At 41.2% G+C, this 12,102-nt stretch overlaps 1 protein-coding gene across 8 annotated transcripts in view; it reads left to right on the top strand.

Moving 5' to 3' along the window:
- The window catches only part of Wdr26 (WD repeat domain 26), a 47,696-nt gene extending 36,173 nt beyond the window's left edge, over positions 1-11,523 (top strand). For 3 of the 8 annotated variants that reach the window (XR_003954940.1, XR_373605.4, XR_373606.4), the window contains exons 10-15: positions 353-498; positions 944-1,022; positions 1,851-1,980; positions 3,260-3,445; positions 4,101-4,283; positions 6,918-11,523. Coding sequence is in view for 4 of the 8 variants with exons in the window: in XM_006496817.4 (XP_006496880.1) it covers positions 353-498; positions 944-1,022; positions 1,851-1,980; positions 3,260-3,445; positions 6,918-6,943 (567 nt within the window). In the remaining 4 variants the exon portion in view is untranslated. Of the gene's footprint in view, positions 1-352; positions 499-943; positions 1,023-1,850; positions 1,981-3,259; positions 3,446-4,100; positions 4,284-6,032; positions 6,506-6,917 lie in introns of those variants that run through there. The other 5 variants (XM_006496817.4, NM_145514.5, XM_030253521.1 and 2 more) reach the window with 3 other exon arrangements.
- The last annotated feature ends 579 nt before the right edge of the window (positions 11,524-12,102 follow it).

Raw genomic sequence — 12,102 nt, 5'->3', positions numbered from 1 at the left:
TCATAGTTGTAGTTGATCTTCGTGGAATAAAGCAGATTTTAATAGGCTATGGAACAGCCTGTTTACTTCTGGGTAGGTCACGCGCTATACTTGAAGGCAGCTCTCTTGCATTCCAGGATCTCCTGGGTAGCTGTTGAGACTTGCTGCTCTCTAGTAAGATGAAGCTTATGGGATTCATCGCTGTTGATCTTAGCATTAGTTCTCCTTTTTCATATCTCAGTGCTGCATGTCATGGTGTTACAGAATAGACCTGGAGTCAAACTCCCATTGCTTAGGTCCTTGTCAAGTTGTTCTCAGAAAGCAGTGCCAGGCATTTCTGAGTGCTTTGTTGTTGTTTTGGATTTTCTGTTAGGACCTGGACGGAAATCTTCTGGACTCCTGGGAAGGAGTGCGAGTACAGTGCCTGTGGTGCTTGAGTGACGGGAAGACTGTGCTGGCTTCCGACACGCACCAGAGAGTCCGGGGCTACAACTTTGAGGACCTGACAGATAGAAACATGTAACTATTAATTGGTTTCCATTAGAACAGGCATAGTGGTGGCCCATGCCTTTAATCCCAGGACTAGGGAAACAGAGGCAGGCAGGTCTGTGAGTTCCAGAGCAGCCAGGACTGCACAGAGAAAACCTTGTCTTGAAAAGAGAGAGAGAGAGGGCGGGGAGCTGGGGTGGGGGTGGGGGTGGAACCAAGGAAGGAAGGGAAGAGAAAGAAATGCTCTAATTTATACCAAAATGTGTATTTGGGCTTTTTCAGAAAAGCAATTTTTTGTTTGTTTTTTATTTTGATTGGTAATCTGAATTGGCATCTAGGTAGTACATGTTAACTCATTTTATATATGTATATAAATGGCAAAATATCATTTAAGCTATAATAGTTTATAGTCTCTTATAATTTGAAGTTCTTGACTATTGCTTTGCTGCTCCTGACCAGCTCTTTCTGATTACAGAGTACAGGAAGATCATCCTATTATGTCATTTACTATTTCCAAAAATGGCCGATTAGCTTTGTTAAATGTAGCAACTCAGGTATGTTTTTTTAACATTTAAAAAATTTTGTTTTAGTGAGAATTTGCTTTTGTTGTATTAGTACAAGTGTTAACTATCTGTGTTTAGTGCTTAATGTGTAGGCATCAAAAATAAGTTAGCTGAAATACAGACCTTTTTGACAAATAGAAAATGACAATGCTCCAATAGGAAAGGAATATTCACAATTACTGCTAATTCTGTTGAGACTGGATGTGGTAGACCACACCTTCCATCCCAGAACTGGCTGATTTTTATTAAGAGCAGCCTGGTGTACACAGCAGCTCCAAAGCCAGCTGGGCTAGACCAGTGGCTCTCAGCCTGTGGGTCACAACCCCTCTCTGGGTGGAAGACCTTTTCATGGGGGTCACCTATCAGATATCCTGCATATCAGATGTTTACAGTAAGATTCATAACAGTAGCAAAATTAGTTATGAGTAGCAACAAAATAATTTTATGGTTAGGGGTCAGCACACCATGAGGAACTGCATTAAACGGTCCCAACATTAGGACTTTAGAGCCATTGAGCTAGGTAGTCTCTTAAAAAACAAAATAAACTACTAAGCTGAGTGATACTGTATATGCCTGTACTTAGGAGGGCCAGGTGAAGTGCTGAACGCCTTTAATCCCAGCATTAGGGCAGCGAGGCAGGTGGATCTCTTTGAGTTTGAGGCCAGCCCGTTCTACAGAATGAGTTCCAGGGAAGCCTGGGGCATACAGTGAGATTAACTTAAAAAAAAGCTCCACACACAGTGCAGGCAAAAACTGCTAGGGCTACAGAGTTGAGCTGTCTCAGAAAACAGCAGCAACAAAACCTTTTTTTTCCTACAGGGAGTTCATTTATGGGACTTGCAAGACAGAGTTTTAGTAAGGAAATATCAAGGTGTTACCCAAGGGTTTTATACAATCCACTCGTGTTTTGGAGGCCATAATGAAGACTTCATTGCTAGTGGCAGCGAAGGTAAAGTATCCTGTCCTCACTGGGGCAGAGCTCTCCCAGCTTCTCAGCAAGCGGGAGCTGTGCTATTACATTCCTTAGTCAATTACTCAGTCCATTCTCAATGTTACCTTTTGGGGGGTGGCTTGAGTCCTTAATGTTGTTGTTGTTGTTGTTGTGTTTTGATTGTTTATTTTCCTATGTATTGTTGGTGATGGAACCCAAGGCCTCCTTGAACATTTTCACATGAACCCCAACTCACAGGAATCTGCCCACCTCCCAAGTTCTGGAAGCAAAGATGCCTGTCTGTTGTCATACTTTTCAAACCTGTGCTCCTTCATTGAAATACAGCAAGCCACCAGGCATAGTAGTGCATTCCCCGAGTCCTAGCTCTTGAAAGGTAGAGCAGTGCGCTCATTTCACAAATTTCCACACTGACCCCTTGGTTCACCAATAGATTGTCATAATAAAGTTGATTTATCCTTGAGTTCTGCTCTCAGATTAGAACCATCGTCGTGTAATTAGCTTATCTTTACGGTGTAGTGGATTTAATTCTTTTTATGGTCACTTTATGAGATTAGCATCTTCCACAAACTACACGTAAGGTACAGATATAAATAAGGTGTTTGTCTACAGTAATCCCTAACTGCATTTAGGCCGTGAGAGGTAGCTTCACTTCGTTACCTCTGTGCAGTGTGGGAGAAGCATAGTACCCTCCTCATAGCATGGTGACAGTTTAATTACATTAAGTAGTCTCAATCGTTGCTGGTTTTCAGTTTGGATATCTTGGTTTTTTTCTGTCACCTAAGGTCTCCGTAGAATGTATTATCATCTCTATTCTGTACTATGTATTATTATTCTTCATTGTAATTGGAGTTTTTCTGTTAAAAAATGCTATTATGTGTTTGTGTCTGTGTGCACACATGAGTGTGAGTGTGGATGCCTCTAGAGGGACCACCTTATGTAGGTGCTTGGGCATTGATTGAACTCTGCCAGCAAACATTCCTAACAGCTGAGCCATCTTAACCATCTTGCCCCAGATTGATTATAATTATTTATCAGTCATACATGGACAAACTCTTACAAATGTTTTTGTGATTTTTGGAAAGGAAAAAGGTAACATGGCTTTCACATTATTTTTGTAATTTATTAAACTGTCCATATATATGTCCTCCGTGTAACCTGTACTATTGAAGAATCTTCTGTGTGTAGTAACGTGGGGTAACGTGTGTAGTAACGTGGGGTCAGTGATTTTGTTAATAACACAGCTTTCTAACATTTCTCTGAATTGCTGTACATTTAGATCACAAGGTTTACATCTGGCACAAACGTAGTGAACTGCCAATTGCGGAGCTCACAGGGCACACGCGCACAGTAAATTGTGTTAGCTGGAACCCACAGATTCCATCCATGATGGCCAGTGCCTCAGACGATGGCACTGTTAGAATATGGGGACCAGCACCTTTCATAGACCACCAGAATATTGAAGGTAAGGCCGTGCAGTCCGTGTTGTCTGTAGATGAAGCGTCACTCTGAGTTAACAGCATGTTTACATAGCGCATTAAACATGGAATATGTCTTTTTTTTCTCACCTATCTCAATTTATAGAAAGAATTTAAGAAATCTAGGATTAGGTTTTATTGTTTTTGGAGAGGCAATGAAGAAAGTAAGCTAGCCTAATGCCTGTGCTTTTGTGGGATATGGGAGGGGGACACAGGATGGCCCCCAGGGGCTGTCAGGCAAGGGCAGCAGCAAATGAGACTTTGTCTTGAACTGGAAGGTTGTCCTTTGACCTCCACATATCTTACCACCTCCTTGCATGCACACAGAAGTCTATTAACATGTTGTTTTGTCCTGCTATTTAAATGTGACATTACATGAAATACTCTATATACATATGAGAACTAACAAATGTATAAAACTTGAGAAACTTTAGTTTTAATGATCATCATTTTGGGATTATCCTAATACCTTAGCACTGTATATAGAATGTGCTATACTAACATGAACTGTGTCTGATGGTGAGGGACGGAAGAAACTAAAACGCCCTGTGCTGCCTTTGTGCCGAGTAGTGTGCTCAGAGTATTTGCTCTCACATATGTTCATGGTCTTGTAAGAGAAACATTTTTATTTTCATTTTATAGGGAAGGAACCAAAATATGGCAGAGCTCGTTAACTTGTTGAACGCTGCCATTTCGGCAAATCTAGGTCTGGAAAGTTTTCCCCACCACCTTGATACTTGAAGATGAAGAAAGTCATAAAGCTAACAGATGAGGACAAATTCTTGATTAAATATAATAGTACTAGAGAGAAGTAATAAATTTTATGTAAATATCTTTTCTTTTTCCTCAAAGAGAACAAGTAAAAACGTCTCGTTTGGAAGGAAATGACTTACAGATTGTTTTGTTCAATGTATTCCACCTATACAGTTGGTGTTTTTGTTTTGTTATTTTCTTGTGTGTGTGCCTGTGTGCCCATGCTACCTGGTATGCATGCTGGGACCTGAATGCCAGTCCTGTGCAAGAGTAACAAATACTCGGAACTTCTAAAGCCATCTATCTCTCCAAGCCTCTCACCTAAATAATTTAGTAAGAAAAATGTCCAACAGTTTTAACTAATGATTTCCATTGGAGGGAAGGTAGCCTTCTTTTGTTTTTTAAATATATAAATAGAGAGATGAAGCTGGGGTGGTGATGGTACACACCTTTTAAGGCATAGGTGGGAGGCCCGGTTTACACAGAGAAACCTATCTCAGAAAACCAAAACCAAAAAACTGCACACAGAGATGAGTGAGAATGGAAGCAAGCATGTGAGCCGCACGAGTGGCAATGCTGGGACGAGGAGGCACCTTCTCCTGGAGGTGTTCACTGCTGCCTGCCTGTCCTGCGTGGGACCCAGGTTCCTGCCCAGGCCCACTCTCTCAGAGCCAATTCTGTAGTTTTTTATTTTGTTAGTCATTCAGAACGTGACTGGGAGAATAGGAAAGTGCTGGTCATGCGGTGGTGGCAGCTCCTGAGAGCTGTTGACCCACAGTGGGCTAAGAGTCCACTTTGTACTCCATTACTTTAGTCAATGTGGTAATTCACATGCGTGGGTTTGCCAAACACTGACTCAGTTGTAAGATGAGACCCAGCTCAGCAGCTTCCATTAGGCCTCACCAACACAGATCTGAGCATACAAATGTGGTCTGTGGCCGGGTGGTGATGGTACATGCCTTTAATCTCAGCAGTGGCAGCGGGTGGATCTTTGTGAGTTTGAGGCCAGCCTGGTCTAGTGAGAGCTCCAGGATAGCCAGGGCTGTTACACAGAGAAACCTTGTGGGGGTGCGGGGGGAGAGATACTTTTTGGGATACTGTCTGCAGTCTTCCCATACACAATAAAATCTTTTTCTGATTAAATTGTACCTGTTTAGAATAGGAATTTGAAAGTATTAACTGTGGGAGAGGGAGCTGGGTGCCTTGCTGTGCTGAGGTCAGGGGACAGCTTGCTGGGCTTAGTCTCCTACCCATGTGGGTCCTGTTGGTTGATGTAGGCCTTCAAGCTTAGCAACAAGTGCCTTCTCCCGTGGTGCCATCTTACTAGCCCAGGAACTTCATAAAATGAATTTATTTTTGTGTTATGGGTGTTTTCCCAGAGGCCAGAAGAGGGACTGGAGCTGGAGGCTTTACAAACCCACCATGTGCATGCTAGGAGTCAACCATGGGCCTCTGCAAGGACAGCCATGGGTTTTTAACTGCTGATCTATCGTGGTAGCTCTTAGCCCAACACTTTTTTTTTTCTTAAAAGAGAAGTTGCTGATCTTTTGTGTTAAGTTACAAAACTGGTGACTTCTGATTTTTGTTTGTGTACTTAGGGGATATAAAATGGAATAGGATGAAGTAGTTAATCATGCTATGAACAGAAGAAGGGGCACTAACCTAGAAATCAATAGGCTGAATGGAACATACTAGAAACAAAAATATACCAGACATAGCACGTGGTGTGATTGCATTTTATATTGAAGTAGTATAAAATTGACTAATCCCCAGACCAGAGGAGTGGTTCTTATTTTTATGAGACTGTGTGCTTGCTCCTAGATTGAGAAGCTGGTCTAAAGGTGTAGACTGGTGCTACACCAGCTGTGAGTACTCTGAATCGTGATATTCTAGAGGAGCTTATCTTACTCTATGGGAACTGTACTGTAAGAAACGGCATGCGTGCCGGGCGTGGTGGCGCACGCCTTTAATCCCACACTCGGGAGGCAGAGGCAGGCGGATTTCTGAGTTCAAGGCCAGCCTGGTCTACAAAGTAAGTTCCAGGACAGCCAGGGCTACACAGAGAAACCCTGTCTCGAAAAACAAAAACAAAAAAAGAAACGTCATACGTACACTTTTCCCAAATGGAGCTGCATGGTATGGTCGACTTGGAGCAGCTGAAGGAGTTGAGGACACAGTTGGAATGTGCAGCTCTGCCTCCCTCATACTACCAGAGTTTTCTTTCCATCCTTTTTGTTATAAACTAGCAAAAATCTTCTTATTCTAATTATCTATTTCAAGCTTAATCTTAAAAATAGGAAATCGGGCATAATTATGCATGCCTTTAATCCCTAGCACTCAGGAGGCAGAGGCAGGTAGATCTCTTGAAGTTCAAGACAATCCTGGTCTACCTAGTGAGTGCCAGGACAGTCAAAGCTACACAGAGAGACTCTGTCTCAACCCGACCCCTTCCCCCCAGTGACAATGTAGAAATGGGAAATTCTAATTACTCATTCCCTTTGTCCCTTATTCAGCATAGTCACAAGGTTACAATTTAATGTATCACCTAGAAACTGGGAGAGACAACTGTTGTTCAGTGGTTATGAAAGTATCAATAATTTGTTCATTGTTACTTAAGTCTACTGTTCTTGATGCTGATTTTGAAACTTTCTAACTGGTATCTTTTTCTCTCTTTTTCCCTGCACATTTCATCCGGTCTTCATTCAGAGGAATGCAGTAGCATGGATAGTTGATGGCAAATTTGGAGCAGACGACTTCTGTTTAACTTAAAATTAGTCGTATTTTAATGGCTTGGGATTTGGTGCAAACAAACATGATTGATAGCTGGACAGACATGCTCGTCATGAAAAAAAAAAAAAAAGAACCATTTTGAAGCCCGATTGGGGCCAAACATTTACACCTTGCTTCCTAGTAACCAGTTGATGAAGCGCGTCTAGAACGTTGTTGGACACCATGTTGAATTATTCCCCATCGGTTGTGAAGAACTGTGCTACATTCAGGCTTACCCATTGAACTCAGTATATATATTTTTTCCCTCCTGCCTTTTGTCTGGTGGGACACCATTCTTGTTGCTCTTCTGTGTAATGAAGTTCAAATGCTTGTTTGGAAACTTTATTTAACAGTTTAGAAGGCTTGATAGGAAGAGGTCATTAGTCTGAAGAGTATACATTGGACAGGAAAGAATTTCCTTTCGTTTCTCCAAATCTTTCCGCCTTATTTAGCGTGAGATCTTTGCAGCTTGGTTCATGGATTCTAGCCTTGCCCGTTGCGCAGTATATGCTGATCAGATGATAAACCAGTGAACTATGTCAAAAGCACTCTCAATATTACATTTGACAAAAAGTTTTGTACTTTTCACATAGTTGTTGCCCCGTAAAAGGGTTAACAGCACAATTTTTTAAAAATAAATTAAGAAGTATTTATAGGATTAAAGTGACTTCATTTGTATACATTTGGAATCTAAACCAGCTTAAAAACAGTGTCCTCTGTGACTGAGATATGCAGTGTAACTGATGCTCTTCTGGAGTGCCACGTGAGACATGGCATGGTCAGAAACAGTGTTCAGAAGGACACGGCACAGGAAAGCCAGAGAGATACTTTCCCCTTTTTATTTTATTCCTGAAGGGACATCAGTACCTGATACTGAAGAAATTCAAGATTCAAAAGGAAAATTTTATAAATAAACCAGTACAGAAGATCAGCATCAGTCTAGGTTTTCAAGAAAGCTTGTTCCAAGTTCTCTGAACTTGAGGGAATCGTTTTGATGTGATCTAGCAGAAGTAGACATCAGAAGATAGACCTACTTTGGGAATTTATAGTGTAGTTAAATCTTAGAGGAAGTCAGCAGGCTACAAACATTTATGTAAACTGGAATTAAAGCCTGAGTCATTTCTCCTAATTGCCCTTAATGTCCAACATATAGGGACACTCATTTAAAGAAGATTCCTTCTCAGCTTCTCAGATGTTGCCATAATGAACCTCATTCAAACTGGTGCTGTGGACAGTCTTTCCCTCTCCCTCCCCTTTTAGTTTACGGGAATGTTTCCTTTATGGAAAAAAAGTGACTTGTCATTTTGAAGACCCTATATCTAACATAAGCCTGATTGATGTTCATGGTGTTTTCAACTCCATAATTGCTGGGTCTAACCAGTCTCCCTTGAAATCCATGTTTTCCAATAGGAGATAACCAGGGTGACCACAGCTCTTGGAAGGAAAAGTGGAATTAACTCCAATGTATCCTGATGAACAACAACAACAAAAATCTGGTACAACTTGCCCTTGAGGCCAAGCCAAGTCCATAGCATTCACCATGATCATATGCCCCTCGGGATCCTGAGAGAAGAGAGAGGCTTGTACTGAGGGGTCTTCCCATTGTGGGGGTCGCAGGGAGGGAAAAGCCAGGAAGGCAGTGGTCATTCTCCCAAAGTCCACCCATCGTAAGGAGGTGACAGATCGGAGTCAGCAGATTAGTAATTCAAATGGGTAATGGAAAAGATTCCTTTAAGCTTCATTTTTCAGAGACCATCACTTTAGAAAATCAGAGAAATCCTGTTTTGATACTTCTTAGTTAAAATAATATGTTACCGTTTATCTGGTACTTCATTTTCTTGACTAAAATTACTTTTCACTTTAAGCTTGAATAAAAATTTTCATTCATAACTGTATATAATTAAGTGGCAACTCCTCTTTACCTCAGTGCAGTTAAGACCATCTTTTGATTGATATACCCTGAAGCCATTAATCCATACACCTCAGTCTACAGTAACAATCCCTAACACCATGTGGGCACAGAACTCCACAGCTGTTTACAGATGTGGTTACAGTGTACCACGTGGCATGTGCATGATGCTCCCTGAGGGCTGTACCCATCAGGGCAGTTTTGTATCCAGCTGCACCTAGACCCGCCTGTTCACTGCTTCTGAAGTACATTTAAAAACACTGGGAGGTAAGAGCGTGCCCCGAAGGTGAGGGCCATGACCAGAACATAACTCCTGTTAGAGTGGAGTTACAACTATGCAAAGGTGTTGATAGTAGCTAGGTGAGTTCGGTTTCCAAGTCTGTCTTAACTGGCCGCTCCCTCTCTAGACTGGTACTTGACTGTGCCAATTTGCTGTAAGCATCTGTTTCGTATATTTGCCATGAAGTGAGTGTGGTAGAAAGGTGAAGAAAGCTAGGGTTTATGGTGGAAGAACCTGGTGACAGGATTACGTGAAAATCTCTGACATTGTGATAAACTCGATAAAGGCTTAAGAGAATTCTGTCAAGCCTGCCACAAGATGCTAACCAATGTATAAACTGAAAAGTACCAATACTTTTTGCACATAGATCAAAATAGTGGAGAATTTTGGCTCCAAAAATCAGGTTAGTAGGCTCAATTCCATGTGCTTAAAATGTTTCTGTTGTTAATGCATCGATTAAGGGCTAGAGTAAGAATGGAATTAAATGTCTTTTTCCTCTAAATTAACTGGTTATTAGTGGTAAAGTGTTGGATTTGGGGGGGGGGTCACTGAGGTTGGTTTGTGGGTGGTGATCAAAAGAATTAGCATGGGAGTTAGGGGAGATGACGAAGCTTCACACTTGGGGTTTGAATTCCATTAGTATTCGTGCCAGCTGTGTGGCATTGCTCTTCCTGGCCAGTTAAATGTCCTGGTAACCCAGGTAAGTAGTAAAAACAGGGCATTTTACTTGCAAATGTCCCCTTAAATTGGCTCATTTTATTGGGTAGGAGAACAAAAACTAGAATTCTCCGACTATAAGTAATTAAGTGGACCTGCTAGGCAAACAGAAGCAGTAATTCCGCAAGAGCAGTTGATGAGGAGCAGTCTGCCTTAAGGGGCGTCCTGTGGCATTAATAGAAAATCCTTTCCCACCCCTCCCCATCTTGAAATTTTCTTTTCTAGGATGTTGGTTCCTGCAAACAAGAACTGACCCTCTGCCTCCCTTGGGTACACGTCTTGCACATCTCTTGAACGGGGGCAATGCCTATGTCGTTTACTTTACAGCAGAAGAATGGGAGGAGAGGAGATACATTGTCTTAGTTGTTCCCATTTTAAAAAAATATATTTTTACTTAATTTTACTTTGATGTCTCATTTAGACATCACCAACTCTCCCTTTGTGTTGCTGGCCAAAGCATTCCCACCATTTCCAAAACCATACCTGATTTCACATAAACTGCTAACTTAAAGGGTGAATTTGCATTTACACTTAGACACTTTCTAAAAACAGGGTGAAATTAACCTAAACTTTGCAGTGTTGAGTTATTGTTATAGTCGCTGCCCTAGAGTTGCAAAAACAAGCTGTAAAAGCCCATCCCCTATCTACTTAATCCAGATTGCCTGGATTTAATGAAGTTAAAAGAGTGTGTGTGTGTGTGTTTTGTGTGTGTGTGTGTGTGTGTGTGTGTGTGTGTGTGTGTGTGTGTTTGAGTGTTTGAGAAAGAACTTGATTCCTAAAATATTCTAGAAACAACTTTTAGGTTGTCATTTTTACTGAATGTCTTGTGCACATGTAAAGTACCCTCTCTTGAGTTTAAGGCTTGGTTAATACTTGTCTATTTTTATAAAACTTAAAACTGTGTCCCATCTTTAACTTAGACATTTACATTATCAGGATCAACATGCTAGAATTAAATAACATTTGTAGGCTCAGTGAGGGTAAATGTTATTGGCAGAGAGAGAGAGAGAGAGAGAGAGAGAGAGAGAGAGAGTGTATGTGTGTGTGTGTGTGTGTGTGTGTGTGTGTGTGTGTGTGTGTGTGTGTGTTTTCCTGAGGGAGATCCCGAAAGCATGTATGTGCTTATAAACCAAGCTGTAGAGATCATGTAAAGACGCTGGGTGTTGCTCTGGAGGTTTCTGAGCTATGGAAAGGGATAGGGCATTGTGGTGTGATGTAGCTAACACAGAGCTCTTGGTATGGAGTAACAGTTAACTATGGACTGATGTTTCCAGACGATTGTGTTCTTAATGGGGTTTGCTTTTTTATTTGCCTCTCAGATTATGTTTAGTAGTTTAAATTTCTTTGTTTTATTATTTCATTAAAGTATAAAAACTTCAGGTCTCATATTTATTTTCACTTGTTCTACTAATTATTTACAAGACACTTTTTGGTTGACATTTATTTTATAAATGTGTGGTATATTAAATGTCTTTAATTTTTTTTGTTTTATTGAAATTACAGTAACTTTGATTTGCTTTACTGGGATTTTTAAATTTTATTTTAATTCCACTTTTTCCATGTCAGTGCACAGCACTTGCCCAGTCCTTTGTATCCCCTTTCTGTCGATTCAATAAACAGAATGAGTAATTAAGTAATTCTCGTTGCGTTCCATCTCACCAGACTGCCGAACTGGTGGCCATGACGTAGGGTTTGTGAATGGAATCTAAGGAAACATTTTTAGTGTACCTGAAGGCCATTGAGCACCCAGTCATGGATAAGGTAGATTCCAAACCTGTACTTAAGTAGAAGCGCATGTGAGACTCAGCTTGGAGTAGTGGTGGGTTAAGATTTCAATTTTCAAATCACTCATTAGAGGGAAAACACATTGAGATGGCTCAGTAGGTGAAGGGTGGTCTTTGCCAAGCCTGATGACCCAAACTTGATCACTAGGACCTATATGAAGCGGCAGCTGACTCCTGCAACAGCATGACCCCCTCCCAAGAAATGACCTCTAAAGAAATTAAAGGAGCATTTTTATTATGTGCGCTCACGTGTGCACCCATGCTCCCACTCTCTGAAATGAGAGACGGTATGGAGTCCCTTGAAATGTGAGGCATCAGACATGGATGCCAGGACTCTGAGAATCAATTGTTTTTATTATCTCCCATAGTTACATTGTATCAGCCTGTTACCCATCCAGTGACAGGGCATCACAAGACTGGGCTCTATGACTC

The sequence above is a fragment of the Mus musculus genome, chromosome 1 (assembly GCF_000001635.26).
Source record: "Mus musculus strain C57BL/6J chromosome 1, GRCm38.p6 C57BL/6J".
NCBI classification, from domain to species: Eukaryota; Metazoa; Chordata; class Mammalia; order Rodentia; family Muridae; genus Mus; species Mus musculus.
The sequence above is the reverse complement of the archived record's forward strand: the minus strand, read 5'-3'. Positions and strand labels throughout refer to the sequence as shown.